General features: G+C 34.9%; 1 protein-coding gene across 8 annotated transcripts in view; it reads left to right on the forward strand.

Annotated features, from left to right (window-relative positions):
* The window catches only part of LOC137618227 (FYVE and coiled-coil domain-containing protein 1), a 220,024-nt gene that overhangs the window by 187,195 nt on the left and 14,814 nt on the right, over nucleotides 1–18,015 (forward strand). For 6 of the 8 annotated variants that reach the window (XM_068348357.1, XM_068348361.1, XM_068348356.1 and 3 more), the window contains 5 exons: nucleotides 2,835–3,095; nucleotides 4,895–5,353; nucleotides 7,364–7,414; nucleotides 11,366–13,135; nucleotides 16,355–16,510. In XM_068348357.1, the coding sequence (XP_068204458.1) occupies nucleotides 2,835–3,095; nucleotides 4,895–5,353; nucleotides 7,364–7,414; nucleotides 11,366–13,135; nucleotides 16,355–16,510 (2,697 nt within the window). Of the gene's footprint in view, nucleotides 1–188; nucleotides 376–2,834; nucleotides 3,096–4,894; nucleotides 5,354–7,363; nucleotides 7,415–11,365; nucleotides 13,136–16,354; nucleotides 16,511–18,015 lie in introns of those variants that run through there. The other 2 variants (XM_068348364.1, XM_068348358.1) reach the window with 2 other exon arrangements.

Consider the following 18,015-nt stretch of genomic DNA (forward strand, 5'->3'; position numbering starts at 1 on the left):
CATGAAGTATAGGAATTAATTTCTATATTAGTGAAGCCTACAGGATTATAAGAAATTATATTTGTGGAAATGGGGATTTTTTTTTGGTTTTGTGGATTTTTTATCACGAGTTTTTGGGGATTTTTAGACTCCCATCTGGCAACACTGCCAGAAATGGAAACTTAATCGACGCTAAGTTTCGTGAATTTTAAACTGTAATTTCCTTCCTTCTTGAACCTCCCATATCCCCGTCAAATGTATAGCTATCGAACTATACGTCATTTTAGTGGCTATTTGTTAAACTTTATGCATAACATGCCTATAAGTTGGGTAAAGGTGGTTATATTGATAGTGGCCAAAGCAAAAAAATATGAGAACTGAACAAGGTAATCCACGGTAAGTAATAATATCCTTTACTCCTGTTTATTCATATAAACAACGCAATGTATTTTAAATATCGATAAGTAAGGGTGTGGTCCCCTGTAGTTAGTCATGAAGGACCGGTTGTAAAGTGTCAAAAGTTATGACTAAAGGTATATATCAAAAGGGAAACGAACACATGAACTCCTAACCTAACCTTACCTATTACCTAAGACCAAATCTCAGCCCTGTGTTTGCTTCCTTACCAGCTCAACTCGTGGTAAGGTAACGCTAAGATATAGTATTTCGTAAATCGTAAATCTTCAATATCGTATTTCAGACAGGAAATGTTTTCCCCATAACGAAAATGGAGTAAATATATGATACTTTAACTACTAGTGAAATTGGAATTTGCTGTAAGAAATTGGGGTATTATTGTACTGTATTACAGGGTAATGTAACCGAGGGGAAAAACTACTTTTTTCTACAGAAAAAGGTCTGTTCTCTTCGAAAATGACACTCGGTACTGCGGTAACTGCGCAGGCGTTTCTTGCATTCGCTTTGGCCAGCTTTTCTGTTTTTTGTTTGACGTAATTGTTACCTACCTTATTTAACCAATTAGGAACTTCCAAATATTTATGCACAAGATCCCGGATGAAGTTCTACAATAGCCATTTTTTTTTCCACCCTTCCCTTCAGTTTGAGTTAAACCACTATTAAATCTCTGCTTGAGGGTAGGCTACACTCGAGCACACTATTCTATCTTATTTCTCTTCCTCTTATTTTGTTAAAGTTTTTATAGTTTATGTAGATATTTATTTTAATGTTGTTACTCTTCTTAAAATATTCTATTTTACTTTTTTCACTGGGCTATTTTCCCTGTTGGAGCCTCTGGGCTTATAGCATCCTGCTTTTCCAACTAGGGTTGTAGCTTAGCTAGTAATAATAATAATAAAGACGTGTCCAAGAGGGAACTTAAGGGAAATATAATCCTATTTCGAAATTTAGTGTAATTACATCTATGTCGGCAATTACTGTAATTAGGACGGAAATACTCTCCGTTCAGTGTATAGCTATTGTTACCCACGTGAAAGTAAAAAATAACCCTGAAATAATGAGCCACGTGGATTGCGAGCGCAGCTCAATATTACCGCTTGCCAATAAATACAGAGCTTGCAGTTTTTCTTTTTCCACGAGCGAGGCGAGCGCATGGCGGAGCAAAAACCATTAGAAGAACGTGAAGTGAATTCTAGATAATTATGATATAGTACTTTAATTTTCAGCCTCTTACATGTGCCATAGTTTTTTCCAACTGGTTATCTAGTGTTTATTTTACATTTCTGACCGTTATTATTGCTGCACATCACTTGATTTTGTATTTCCCCACCCCAAAAAAAAACTTGGTTTCCCACTGGGGTCCCCCATAATTGTCTTTATATAAGGGGGTCCAAAAATTCAAGAATGGTTGGTTTGCTCCCCCAATGATCATGGTCAGAAATGCTTAAAACGCAAGATAGCAAGCGGGAAAAATATATAGTTCATGTATTTGGCTAGAAGTTAAAGTATCATATATTTACTGTATTTTCATACCTCAGACTGCACCCTCCAGAATGTAATTCTAGGTATACAAGATGTTTATAACAGTCTAGTCTTCTCCATCATAAGGCTCAATACTATTTCAACTGTGACCAATTTGTTGAATGAACTTACTTATATGTTAGTTGAATCGGAGGAACTTCAGTAGTTCAAACTTATTACAAACACTTTTCTGTTTAACAGAAGGACAGAAGTTTTATTTCTTAGTTCATGTATAACATTTATGTAATGTTGTTACTGATCTTAATATTTTTTAATACCTATTTATAATTTATTCATTACTTCTTTATTTCCTTTCTGTCATGGGCCACTTTCCATATTGGGAGTCCTTGAGCCTGTGGTATTTTGCTTTTCCATTAGGGTTGCAGTTAGGCTAGTTATAGTAAAAAATATATAAATATATATATATATATATATATATATATATATATATATATATATATATATATATATATATATATATATATATATATATATATATATATATATATACATACATACATACATACATACATACATACATATATGTATATATGTATATATATATATATATATATATATATATATATATATATATATATATATATATATATATATATATATATATATATATTAGATTTTTTTTAATAGAATTTTTATCACTGTGCAATGTCTGTACTTGTGGGTGCAGTTGTAAAAGTGTAGTGCAATTATGCCAGACACAAAGGTTCGATCAAGATTTTAAACCTATCGTATCCATACATGGCAACAGCAAGATGGCCACTTTTATGTAGTTTCAGATATGATGTAATTTTTTTTCCTCTCTTGATGAAACTGCAATGTCTAAAGGTTGTTGGATTTACATGTTTACTTGTATATAGAAAGGTGAAGAGTAATTTTCCATTTTTTTTTTTTTTCAGTTAAGTGAAGCTTTACAATATCAGTCCCCACCCGTCCATTCCAATATGGCGCCTGTGGGCGAGGATGAGCCTACACACGATTGTCCGTCCAGTCCTGGTAGTCTGACAAGCCCTGTGAGTCCTTCACACTCCTCTTCAGAAACTGGTCTGAAGATGAGTCACGATGAGGTCTCGGAGCTACACGAGAGACTTGCGCACTTGGAGGATGATAATGCTACGCTTAGAGCCTCTTGTGTCTCTTTGCAATTAAAGTTAGATCAGGTGAGCAAAATGTATATTTGTTTTTTAAACTTGTTCTCCTCTTAATTTTTGTCGAGAGACCATCAGCTGTTACTCTGATTTGTATTCACATTTTTTTTTTAAATATGCAGGTAACCTAACCTAACCTAAATAGATGCTAGTAAATCATATACAGTAATCTTTTAAAGCTACATGTTGGTACAAGGTCAAAACAAGCCCGTATTGGTTCCTGACATACCCAATCTCAAATGTGTAGTCTTATCTCCAGTGTACTGTATAAATCTATAAAAATCTATATTTGGTTGCCTTGAAAAGAAAAGCAAAAAAAAAAAATACCTTGAAATAAGTGTTTACACATGCTCTCCTCCTCCCTAACAATTAGTGAATTAGGAAATTAGTAACCAACTCTATTAGGTCACATGTCTGAGCTGTGTGAACGCGTGAGAATTCTCTCAAACGTGTCTCAGGGGTAAATGATAAAAACTTTATTTAATTTCTAACAACCTCCCAGATTCTTATCATTGCACATTATACTCAAATTATATCATTCGTGCTTTTCCTCAGAGAAATGTTTTATTGCCAACTATAGCCTTCTTCCTGCAAATTTGTAATGATAAACACTGAATTACCAGGCTTGCAGGTTATCTTTTTACAATAGTTTCCCTCTTATTAGATTCTATGACAATTGAAATGTCAGATTTCATGCCAGAAATAGAAAGAAGCAGAAGGGAAAAATACAATTGACACTTATCGTTATTACTTGCTGAGCTACACCCCTAGTTGGAAAAGCAGGGCTTCAATAGGGGAATAGTCCAGTGAGGAAAGGAAATAAAAAAAAAAAAAAAGATAGTGTATCCGAGTGAACCTTCAAGCAAGAGCACTCTAACCCAAGACAGTGGAGGACCATGGTACAAAGGCTATGGCATTACCCAAGACTAGAGAACAATGGATTGTTTGAGAAGTGTCCTTCTCCTAGAAGAGTTGCTTACCATAGCTAAAAAGTCTCTTCTAACCTTACCAAGTGGGAAGTATCCTCTGGACAATTACAGTGCAGTTGAGTGGTGAAAAATTCTTTGGTTATCCTACTGTTGTCAAGTGTATAAGGAAAGAGAAGCATGTGTAAAGAATAGGCTAGACTATTCAGTCTATGTGTAGGCAAAGGAAAAATGAGCAGTAACCAGAGAAGGATCTAATGTAGTATTATTTTGGCAGTCAAAAGGACCCAATAACTCTAGCGGTCATTCGAGGACATTCAGGCTGTTGGTAAAAGTTTTGAAATATGTACTTAAACATTTAGCAAAAGGAATTCGGTTAAACAGCACTATAAAAACCGGATTAATATTTTTATAATTGCAGTGTCACATGCAGTGATTTGACAAAAGACAGTTCAATATTATTATTTTCTGTCTAATGGTAAGTTTGTTTCCTGAGACAAACCAGCATATTTCTTATGTTTTCTTGAAAGTATATTGTTTGCCAAGGGCGTTTCATTAGTTATGCAGCAGTGAAAGTTTGACCATTCTCTCCTGAAAGTTTGATTGGGCTTACGATGAAACAGTAGCCTTGTGTTTGAAAATAATTGGTGTCTGTGTTACCACACAAGCCAATGCTCCATACATGGATTTTCCTTTTGTTTCCTCAGATTACTAATTTACAATTAAGTGAAAACGGGTATCAAGCCCTTCATCATCATTAGAGATAAGGAACATAAAGTAAGGGTACATATGATGTTAGATAACTTTGCAAGGATTTTAATTTGTTTTATTATACTCGCAGATAACTTTGCAAGGATTTTAATTTGTTTTTTATTATACTCGCAGGCACAACAAGAAATGCCAAAAATATCTGAAGATTCTACCTCTGGAAATGAGAATTTAGTATCACCAGAGTCACCCATTGCTTGTAGCAAGTGCGCTCACGCAACGGAGGAGCTTGTACTTAGTCAAAACAGATGTACTGAAATGCAGCATTTGCACCAGAGACTAGAAGATCAGATTAAGATTTTAGAGGGACAAGTAGAAGACTTTGAGAGAAAAGAAAGTGATTATAAGTGCCAAATAAGTACTTTAGAATCAAAGTTAAAGACATGTTCTAGTAGTGTAGTAGTTGAAGTGCCATCAGATGTTTGTACTGTTTCAAATGACGTAGAATTGGACGAGTGCATGGATGTGGATGTGCCGCAACCTTCAAAGCTCAGCAGTAAAGCAGAAAGTACAGAGAGTGTTGAATATTATCGTCAGAAGCTAGAAAATCTTGAGAAGATGTATGAAGATTTACAGGTAAGAAAAATGTACTATTTATTACATTCCATCAAGAGGTGTTTTATTTATCAGATTGCTAGTGTACCATAATTTGTTTATCCTAAGCACTGTTTGTTTTTGTTAAACTGACTGGCTTTGTTGATGTACGTTATATTTGATGTGTTTAGAAACCAAAGATACACTTATTTCAGGCTTTTTCCTTTCAAGGTGCTGGGTAGAAGAGGTCAAGCAAGCTGAAATGGTAGTTTGACACATCAAATTTATGTTGTGTTAGTTTGATTTTTGAATGATTACATATAAGTAAAATTTCATTGATTTGTTTCAAGAAAACATGAAAGTTCAGTGCAAATCCATTATCACTTTTAATTGTCCTTACTTCCTTTACAGTCCCACAAAGGATCCACAATCTCCTTTACAGTCCTGAATAGGATCCACAATCTCCTTTAAAGTATCCACGATCTCCTTTACAGTCTCATAAAGGATCCACAATTAATGTATTCACAATCTCCTTAACAATCCTATGAAGGATCTGCAATCTCTTTTACAGTCCCCTAAAGGATCCACAATCTCCTTTACGGTCCCATTAAGAATCAACAATCCCCTTTACAGTCCCATAAAGGATCCATAGTCTCATTTACAGTCCCATAATGGAACCTCAGTGTCCTTTACAGTCCCGTAAAGTATCCACAATCTCCTTTACAGTTCCATGAAGGATCCACAGTCTCTAAAGGTTCCACAATCTCGTTTTCAGTCATAAAGGATCCACAATCTTTACAGTCCCATAAAGGATCCACAATCTCATTTACAGTCATATAAAGCATCCACAGTCTCCTTTACAGTCCCATAAAGGATCCACAATCTCCTTTACAGTCCCACAAAGGATCCACAATCTCCTTTACAGTCCCACAAAGTATCCACAATTTCCTTTACAGTCCCACAAAGTATCCACAATCTCCTTTACAGTCCCATAAAGGATCCACACTCCTTTACAGTCCCATACAGGATCCACACTCCTTTACAGTCCCATACAGGATCCACAATCTCCATTACAGTCCCATAAAGTATCCACAATCTCCTTTACAGTCCCATAAAGGATCCACAATTTCCTTTACAGTCCCATAAAGGATCCACAATCTCCTTTACAGTCCCATAAAGAATCCACTGTCTCCTTTACAGTTCCATAAAGGATCCACACACTAATCTACAGTCCCATAAAGGATCCACACACTCCTTTACAATCCCATACAGGATCCACACTCTATTTTACAGTTCCATAAAGGATCCACAATCTCCATTACAGTCCCATAAAGTATCCACAAAATTTTAGAGTCCCATAAAGAATCCACTGTCTCCTTTACAGTCCCATAAAGGATCCACAATCTCCTTTACAGTTTCATAAAGGATCCACAATCTCCATTACAGTCCCATAAAGTATCCACAAAATTTTAGAGTCCCATAAAGTATCCACTGTCTCCTTTACAGTCCCATAAAGGATCCACAATCTCCTTTACAGTTTCATAAAGGATCCACAATCTCCTTTACAGTCCCACAAAGTATCCACACACTCCTTTACAGTCCCATAAAGAATCCACTGTCTCCTTTACTGTCCCATAAAGGATCCACACACTCCTTTACAGTCCCATAAAGGATCCACACTCTCCTTTACAGTCCCATACAGGATCCACACACTCCTTTACAGTCCCATAAAGGATCCACACTCTCCTTTACAGTCCCATAAAGGATTCACACACTCCTTTTTAGTCCCATAAAGGATCCACACTCTCCTTTACAGTCCCATAAAGGATCCACACTCTCCTTTACAGTCCCATACAGGATCCACACTTTCCTTTACAGTCCCATAAAGGATCCACACACTTTTTTACAGTCCCATAAAGTATCCACAATCTCCATTACCAATTCGGTCAAAATTGTAAAAGAATGACATATTAAATATGCTCTCTTTGAGAGATTTACTTTTTTCTTTAGATTTTTGTCGATCAACATTGTAAAAGAGCTTGAAAATTGCAGATTAGGACTATCTCCTTGATTTCTACCTCTGCTGGAGGCAGAATTATAAAGGTATGTCTGGAAAGGAAGGCAAAATATGAAAAGGAATTAACTTTTTCTCTTCTTTTTCTTTCATGCAACTTTAGCTTTTTCTTCTTGCACTCAAATATGACACAAGTAGATGAAGAGTTTGCCTTCAAACTAAAGGAATATAGAGTCGAGGCTTGTAGCCATAGTATGGGTTATCTCTTTTCACACATTAATTGGAAACTAACCAGAAACCCGTCTACATATTATTATTATTACTTTGTAAGCTCCAACAGATCAGGATGCCTGTGTGTGGAGAGAGAGAGGAAAGAAATAGTAAGTAACTCAGAAGATATGGCGCATTAAGATAACACAGGAGACAATCTTAAACTTAGGAGTTCAATACATTAACAGCATCCATAACACACTTCATTTTGACTTTGCCCAACAACTGTTTATTTATGTCTACATTGGTTTTTTATTATTCTGTTTCTCTTTATGTATTTATTTCTTTATTGTCCGTAGTGTATTCTCTATGTCTTATATGGCTTATATGGGGAATTGTATTTCTTGATAGTATGTTTAGAAGCCTGTTGCAATTGTCTAGTGTGTGTGCTCGTGTTGAATAGCTGTTAAGATATTTACTCTATTTAGGTGCTATGTAAATTATTTTAAAAAAAAGCTTCATAACATTTATAAAAATGAGCACTTTGCGTATTTTTGGCTGGGTATGTCTTTCATTCTTTTTTTTTTTTCATTAGTACTATATGTATATTATGATCAGGTGAAGAACAATTAGAGTTATTTTCACCTGACATGGATAATTAGTCAACTTATAAACCAAGGCAAATCATGCTATTGCAAGCTGATGTAGATTTTTATGGCTGTGTTGATTATACTGTACTAAATGTTATTTATTATAATTTTTTCATCTTTATTATTATTATCAAAATTTTATGTCAGTTTCCCCTAATCAGGGGAAGATGCAAATTTAGTTTTTTGTATTCTCCACTCTCCTGTGCTCTTTCTTCCCAAGTTCCAATCACGATTTCCTGGGCCATCTTAGAGGTCTTAATCCCGGTACTTCCAATATTTACTTCTTTCTGTCCAACTGTTCCCAAACCATCTATGATTTGTCTTTAAGATTTCAGTCTCTCTTTTGGCCTGTGAACAACGACATCTCCACCATTTGTAATTTTTGATATGGCTTTTACACCATACCTTGGGTGTGAATCTTATCATTCTATGAGTAAATATGTATCTTTCTGCTGCCTAAAGTATTACAGGTTTATTACCACCTGTACCGGGAGTCAAGCTATCTCTCGCCATGTCATCTGTTCTACGGCTACTTTTTTTTCTCCTCTTGACTCCTGTTTCACATTTCAGTTCCCCAAGTGAACAGAAATGCTCTGCTTTATGACCAACTTTGCAACATGGTTATCAACTTCCCTTTCTTCCCCTTTTGGCCATCAAATACTCCAGAAATATTTTGTAATCCTGAGCATGTTTGACATCATCTGTTCCATTCACCCTCTACTTTTTTATGAAAGCCACACAACCACTTTCTTAATTGCAACTTTTCCCGTTATCATAATTATTTAGTGTTTTCAATCCTCTCTTCTTCGTCCCTTTTATTTACTTTTCAAGTATTTTTGCCACCATTTCTTGAGTCTGATCTTTCTAAAATTCTTCTGGTATATTTGTCATTGACTTCACTCCATATCTTAGTATTAGGGTAATACAGTATAAGATCACTAGTGTAAAGGAGTCTTTCCGTTTCCTTATATTTTCCAATACCCATCTGTCTCGGTACCTTGTCTAATGCCTTCATGAAATCCACAAGCATATGGTATAAGCTATTTCTTTTTGCTCATTACCTTTCTTGTTATTAATGTCATTAGAAAGACTACTGTTGACTTTTGGCATGAATCCAAAATGACAATCCATAATTTCAACCTTTTGTCTCACCCTCTCCTCTAGCATGTTATCCATTGTTTTATGGCATACTTAATGAGTTTTATCCCTGTATGATTTTCATCTGCTCTTCCCTTGTACATTATCATTGAGAGGCTCTTCACCTATTTTCAGTTCTGTCTCTTCCTTTGTCAGGGTTTCTTTCACTGGATTCTTGTAACCTTGGTTATGATTGGCTCTCCTAGAGCTTGCTTTATAAAGCAGGTTTATTCCATGTAGTCCTATGCCTTTTCCATTTTTCATCTTCATACTACCAACTTTTGATTACTATAACAATAGCCATGTGTAATTGTCATTCCCAAGTAACAGACTTCCTGATGGCATGCCATTCTGGTATTTAGGTGCCTCCATGATTGCACAGTATTGTTGGTCATGATTCAGAGTATCTTACCTCTTGCATGATGAATAAAGGTCTTTAGCTACAAGTACAACATTCTGTCCTTGTTGATTATAAGTAGCAAATAGCTTCCTTACTCCTTGTTTCAACCTATTATGGAAGGGAGAAACAAGTATACTATACTATGCAGTACTCCTACACCTAGTTTCTGAGAATCCTGCCACCAAATAGTATCTGAATGTCCTCTTGAAAGGGTATCTTCTGGGTGTTATACTTAGTTATGACTTGTTCGACCTTATCTAAAGAAATGAGAGCCTAAACTGCAAATAATGGAGTAGCTTGGCTTCTACAGGGAGATCATGTGGTCCATCATGGCTTGCCACATCTTTGGAGGTCGTTTCAATCTCCGGAGAAACTCAAGCTTCTAACGAAAACCTCTGAATCTTGTTTGCGTGATGGACATCTACTGTGTCTGCATCCAAACAAAGATTTTTTTTTGCCTAGTGGATAGTGGTTTTAAAACCTATCATCACTGACGAAAATCTGCGGTTATGAAAGCCATCACACTGTAGTCTTCTGATACCCTTCGAATCTAATGATTTACCTTTGAGATTATGCTGCTCAATGAGCGATGTTTTTTGAAAGCTTGTGGTAATGGCTGGCCAAAAACTGAGTACCATAAATTGGTGCACCCTGCCTGACCAAAGCAAACACACTTTCTAACTTCTGTTTATGCAGAAATGTACAAGAAGCCCCCTGTTTCAGTGGACTTGTAGACTTAGGTCTGTTGGCGATACTGGTTGAGTAGGTGAACATGACAGCTGTATGAATGTGAATGTCTTATCTGTAGGTTTTACAGGAAATGTTAACCCTTTAAGTGCCATTGGATGTATTTCTAGTATGGTTATTACCAGTTTTCTTCTTTTTCTTTTTATTTACTAAAATTTTGTGAAATATATAGTTATATTTCAATGGAAAGTAAATCTATTCAGCTATATGATTAGAATAGTACAGTAAGTGCTATCTTTAATAGTTTTTAACTTAGTTAAGTAATATGTCCCCAAAAAGTGTCTGGTGCTTGAACAGCAAATTATTTAGAGAGATTGGGTCTCAAAGGGTTAATTTTGTAGTAGCCCCTTAAATAAATGGGTTTATGGCTACTTGAGACTTGGATATGTCTTAACCCTTTAACCCCCAGGCTCTTTGGAAATTTCCAACCCTTAACCCCCAAGGGGTTATTTTTTCCCCAGCACATTTTGCAGTATATTTATTTTAAATTGCTCTAACAGCCTTAATTTTTGTCATAGAGAGGTCAGGTTGGTCTCATTCTCTTGGAAAATGCCTGCATTTTTTTCAAAAAATTATCAAAAATATGAAAAAAAAAATTTTATGGCATTTTTTTGCAAGGACGTGCCGACCCGTCCATGGGGGTAAAGGGATGAGTTTTGTGAAACGTACCAGTACGTCCTTTGGGAGTAAAAGGGTTAACATTGACAGTACTTCTGGCTGACATCAGTTCTTAGTCTTATGTTTTAAGACAAACTAAATTATCTGGGAAAATTTCATGGGTACAAAAATTTGAATCATGGGTATTGGATTTGAGGTTAAAAATAATTTGGATCTAGCTTTTTCATTTTGTTCGTGTGGTATACCATGTATGATAAATTTCTTCTTCTATTTTCTAGGAACAGTGTCGTACTGCAGAAAAGGAGAAGACTACAATGAGGACAAATATTCACAAGGTGAGTGCCAATTGGTTTGAGCGCAAAACACGCCTCAGTGAGAGTGAAAGTGATGGTAACCGTTTTGAAGACTCTTCTCATGAGGCAGAATTATTGAAATTCTTGAAGGTAAAACCATCTGAGGGATCTGATTTTCAAAACGAATATTCCTTCTGGGTCAGGAGAATGAAGGATGTTCCAAAACTTTTAGCAGAAATCTCTTTCTTAAATGGAAAATTAGACTTGGCGGAGAAAATGTGCACGGAACTTAGGAAACGCGTTAGGGAATATGAAACTGTTATTGATGATCAAGAAATTATCATCCATGGATTGAAAGATCAATTAGACACTTATTTCACTGATAATCAGAAGATGTCCAAGCAGCTTAGTGCTTTAACTAAATTATTTGAAGATATTGAATTAACAGAAAAGACAAAAGTTAATGTGGTTAACCCACCTGAAGTCCCTAACAATGTCAACAGTAATTTACCAACTGGGGAAGACTTCAAGGAGATGGCTAATAGTTTGAGTAAAACCTATATTAAATTAAAAGAGCTTATCTTGGAAAAGAAGTCTCTTGTAACAGAGATTGAAAGACTCAATGTTCTAAATGTGGAGCTGCAGAGACGTGTAGCCACCCAGGAAGATCGACTGATAAGTGTTTCAGATGCCCTGCACACAACTTGGATGCTTGTATCAGATGCTAAAGAGCAACATGCTCAACTTCACACACATGAGTCCATTTTACGTTATGAATTGAAGGGAAAACGAGAGTTGCTTCATCGTCTTAGAGAAGAACTCGAAAACTCGAGAGAACAGTGGCATAAGATACGGCAAATGAACTCAAAGAGTGAAGAAGAGTGGAATAATATCAGAGAAGAACTTAACGAACGTAGGCGCGTCGCGGAAAATGGTGGTGAAAATGGGGATCAAGATGAGGGAGCAGTTGCTTTGGACCGTGATAAGAACACATCGAATGATTTTGAACCTCCAGTTGACCTTCTTCTTGATATGGCCATTGAGTATGGTGTTATTGAAGCTGATGATGAAACGTCAACATCTTTGGTAGCGGCAATGGAAGGCGAAGACATGCATGCATCTCGTCTACAAGACTTAGAAGAGCAGTGCAGTCATTTGTATCAGAAACTCATGGCATCAACTTCAAGGTCTTTAACATTAGCCTCTAGGTTAACAGCACTTCATCAACATTATGGCTCCAGTGAAGATGAAGATGAGTATGAAGATGATGATTATGATGATGATGAGGATGAGGAGGAAGATGATGAAGAGCCCTTTGTTCCATTCGAAACAGAAGTCATGAGCCCAGAACCGGAGAGTTACGACACAGCATATGTCAGTGAGGCTGACACCGGCTCTGCATCTGGAGTCGCTGGTATTCTTTCTGAAGAAGAAGCCTCGACGACTAACCTTGGGGGAATCAGCGTAGAAGATAATCCCAGTAATTGCCCAGAGGGACAAGAGCAAGTAGCTGAAGTCGAGGATGATTTGTGTAGAGGACTGATCAACTTTTTACCAAGGAAGATTGAAATTCTTCGCAGAGATAATCAGAAGTTGGAAGAGCGATGTCAGTTACTGCAGGAGGAAAAGCTACACTCAGAAGCTCATCTGACAGCAAATATCGAGACAGAGCGAATGATAAGGCAACAGCTAGAGCAGAAACTAGAACATCTTGGCAAATGTGTCGATGAACTCAAGCTAGAACGAAATGGGAAGGTAAAGCATTTTGAACTCATGAGTGTTATAGATGTTTTGTCCATACGGTTGCATCATTACATTAACACACTAAAATGCAGATATGAAGTTTTTGTTTTGGTAATGCTTTGATTTAAGCATGGAAAGGTTTATTTGAAAAAAAATGTAGTTGAATCAAAGTGATGGTTCAAACTTTATTTCCAAACTATGGATTATCTTTAAGAGTACTTTTTGGTTGCAGGATTTTTATTTTATATGCAAGAGGCACCGTTCTACTTCATGAAATACTGTGTCTGTTTAATAAAGCTATCTGATATTTTTGTATCTTCTGAACAACACAGGATAATGGATGATATTAAATTCAAATCTATATCTTGAGTTCAAAGGATTACATTTTGTTATCCTGCTATGGCTATGTTTTTTATAAAAAGTTTTAGGAAATATTATTTTATAAATTTAGCAAACTGCATTTCATGTATAGAGTACATAATATTGTTCTGAATGATTGTGAAAATTTTTCCATGCAACTAAAATACTGTACAGTACAGTACTTTATTCCGAAGTAGTATCATTTGATATTTATGCTTAAAGAGAATCTCTTCATATCTTAGAATTTTATATTTATGTAAAAGTTATATTTAACAATAGTTGTGTGTGTTCCAAGTACAGTAATACCCCACCTTAAGTCGGTAATTGGTTCCGAGAGACCGATATGAGGTGATTTTTTATATACCGGGTAGGTCAGATTTTCGCCATGTAAAGTGACTATGTTCATTAGATACATACATTGATAATTTTCCACGTGAAGGACAGTTCAGTGGAATGTCCTCAACTTGCAAACATTCCTCTTTCTTATTATTATTATTATTATTATTATTATTATTATTATTATTATTATTATTATTATTATTATTACTAGCTGAACTACAACCCTAGTTGGAAAAACAAGATTGTATAAGTCCAATGGCTCCAACAGGGAAAAATAGCCCACTGAGGAAAGGAAATAAGGAAAAAGATAAACGATGTAAGAAGTAATGAACAATTCAAATAAAATATTTCTAAAATATTAACAATATCTGGGAATACAAACACAAATTCAACTGAAATCATAAATCTCGGATATTATGTTTTAAAGTTCGTATACTATAATAAGATAAAGAAATACTTTAATAGAACAATATTATATCATTTAATGCAGTAAGCAAAACAACATTGGTAGTAACCTGATATTTATTTCATATGAAACTCGACTCCGTTGACTTTTGTAACTGGAAATCGTATGCACGAGAGTTGGGTGGTTAGGCCTATCTGAGGCCAAAATTTGACTTGCAAATAGTTTAACTTAAAAAACAGTTTCTTGGAACTCATTGATTATGTAAGTTGAGGATCTAATTAATCATTATTTTACGATCTAGAAACAGACGTAAGGTCGTAAAAATCAACGTAATGGGTTATTTATCTTTATATTTGTTACGGTACATCAGGATCATCTATGTAAAGTCTGAACTGACATGTTGAACCGACGTAAAGCGTGGTATTACTGTACTTAGTATTAGCTAATAACATCATACCAAGTTTTTTCTTGTTTGTGATTGCATTGTTGACAGTACTTACAAGCACATTACACAGTTTTTAATGACAGTTAACGGTACTAGTCTTCATTCAGCTAAGATTGCGGTTCCTGCAAGTGTTCAGACCCAATTACTGTGACTGCTTAGCCAACTTGTTGTTAATGCTTATATGTTAGATAACTAGTGTTTTGTTATTGTTGCTATTATTCCTTACCTGCATATTTTTCAATGATTAAAAGAACTTTTCAATGCATAGCATTCTATGAATGAAAATTCTGAAAGGAGTCTTCTACATTTATTGAACTAGGAATGAAAGGTGACTAGAAAGGCCAATATATTTTAAAAGAGTGATTATTTAGTTTGTAGTTAAATCTGTTTTTTTGTGTTTAGTAGTGTTATTCAAAATATATTTTGCTTATATCAAGAACCTGTCACTTACGACAGAGGTGTTTGACAACAATGATTTATACTTGTAGATTATTGTCATCTTGACTCAGGTCTTATTTTTTGCCTTTTTTCATTTTTTTGATGACTGGGGTGTGCAAGTAGTCGGAATCTTTTAGTTGTCTGTTTTGTTGTCTGCTAGTTCTCAAGATAAGAGAGGAAATGGAAGTTTTCTTATCCTTTCTCGGTAGTTTTAGTTATATCCCATTGAGTGAGAAAAATATTGGTCTATAAATGCTTTTAATTCTAGTACTGTACTTTATCCAATAAGAATACAGTGGAATCTCATGTTTTCATGATTACTACAGCTTGAGTTAGTTTCTGACAAATCTTATGCTTACTATAATTTGAAGTGTTTTCCATTGCATGCTCGTTGAGTTTGTTTCCACTTTAATTTGAAAAGTAACTACAGTACTTGGGAATTTTTATCATCATTATAATTATTTTATCACTTATTTATATCATATCCTTATTGGCATAATCATATGATATTTGTATATAGAAATTTCTGTTCAAAAGTGCAGTAGTTCATTGTGTTACTAATATAATACAGTAGTATTTTATGTACTTGAACTCTAGATTTTTATAGATAACTTTTAAGTAGTGATTACAATTGAAGTTTTTAACCTAATGTTTTTTAAACGGATATTTAAGTTTGAATTTTTTTGTGTATACACTTCTAAGCCATGTTTTAGATTTTGTGCTATCACATGATTTGATTAATATAAGTACTCCGGCTTTTTTTGTCACATGAGACTACAGAACACTTTAAGAATACAAATTTAGATTGATTAAGAAGGAATTTTTGTAATTTCCTTATATACACTTGACTATTACAATAGATTTTGCCTGTGCCAAACAAAATCACTTCAAGTAAGAAAGATGTAATGAATTTATGAAAACAAATGAGTTGTATTTTTTGTCTCTAGCGTAAACAAAATATCTGTTCATCCTTAGCAATTTTATTAGTACTTAAAAGATATTCCTTGTACCATAATATTCCTCGCAATTTAAATTTTTTTGGTATGCTGGAAAACTGTTTAAAGGTGTGCGCAGGGATAATATTTTAACGTTTCTATAGAATCAGACACTGCCTTTACAAAACTTTGGTATTTGGTTAGGCTAAAATCAATATTATCCAGAATTAGCTTTATTTTGATTCTTGGAAATGTTCCTTTTTTCATGTATAATGACTCCTTTGTACACCTTCTATGGTTCATTTCAGATACACGAGGCTGAGGAAATATATAATCAAAAGGTTGCTTCCCTCAGCCAAAAAGAAAAAGAATATGAAGTGCTTGAAGAAGACTTGAGAAGTATCAGGGAGAAGTTTGAGGAGAGGGGTAACCTCCTGGTGATTGCCAATGAAAGGGTTAAACAGGTACAGTATTGCTAATTTCTCTTTGTATTCTGTTTCGTAAAATTATGGCATTCAATGTTTACGTGGTATTTTTTATGCATTATTACATTTTTTTTTTTCTTTAATAAGAAATTTTTAGGAATATGTACCTCCACCTACTAAGTTGGAAGGAAGCTATGTTTTTGCCCCTGTTTGTGTGTGAGTTTGTTTGTGAACAGCTTCCTGGCCACAATTTTAATCGTAGAGTCATGAAACTTACAGAGATTAAATGTTATGTAAAAAGCTGATGATTAAATTTGAGAAGGTCAAGGTCACTCTCAAACAAAATGTCCCTTCACACATTCAGCCATAAGTTTTGACGTCATTGTCACAGAAACCTCAAACTTGGTTCATATATGTGTGCATGAAAATCCACGCCATTTAATACATGTTAAGGTCAAAGGGCAAGGTCGAGAAATAAGCTGCCATGACAGGTCTGCGCTCTACTGAGTGCCTGTCTAGTTTATTTTGTAATGTCATTCTGCCCCTGCCCTCGAATTATTTAGAGAAAAACTCATTTTGCAGTGTCCCTTAGATTCCCAGCCATTTTTTCGTTTGGTCTCTTTCAACGTACGAGCGTAACTCTTTTACTTCTGTCTTATTCCAGTTTTCTTAACTCTTTTTGGTACAAAAAATAAATGAGAAATAAAAGAGGACATCTTGAAGAGTTCTCTCTTGATACAAACTTGTATTCACGTTGGACACAGCTGAAAAGGTTCTGTGGATAATACTGTACAGCTTTCTCATCTTTAAAGGATTTTCTTTTAATAATGATGGTCAAAAGCTACTGTGGTATCATTTAATTTCTCTCGCATGAAAGTTCGTGCAAACGTTGAAAATTCTATGTTCATGCCGTCGTAAATTCGCATATTTTCAATTTCAGCCATAGTATTTTCCCCCTAACCAAAGCTTTAAACGAAGTGTGTGCATAATCATCCACTATTATGTTTATATGTCTTTAAGAGCGGTGTGTTTGGTAATAACAAACTGACATGTCCACTGTTATAGTAATGTGGTTGAACTCACGTGGAAATGTAACCAAAAAAAGACGTCAGATCTTTTTCAAAAGCGGGACAGTAATAATAATGTCATACACGTGCTGATGTGATTTGTCACGAAGGTGCATACTTATCGTTTATTAGTACATGTAAACATATTAATCATTGTCTTGCATGTTATCTTTTACTGATTGCCAATAAAACAAAATAATAAGATGTTTTAATTAGTGATATATATGCTACGTTTTAATATCATTAGTCCTGCACAGTTTCAATACACGGATGACAAAGTAAATTATTACATACACACGTTTGAAAGGAATAATACTAAATTAGTAAATAAAAGCATTATTATCTGTGATGGCCAATGAAGTTGATTATTCAGTTAAATCGTAATAAGTGAGAGGCAAAATAGTATGTCCATTTTTCGGATGTTACTTTTATAAAGGTGGGGGCTTAAATTCGCGCAAAATATCTTGTGCCAAATAA

This window comes from Palaemon carinicauda, chromosome 24 (assembly GCF_036898095.1).
Source record: "Palaemon carinicauda isolate YSFRI2023 chromosome 24, ASM3689809v2, whole genome shotgun sequence".
Lineage (NCBI taxonomy): Eukaryota > Metazoa > Arthropoda > Malacostraca > Decapoda > Palaemonidae > Palaemon > Palaemon carinicauda.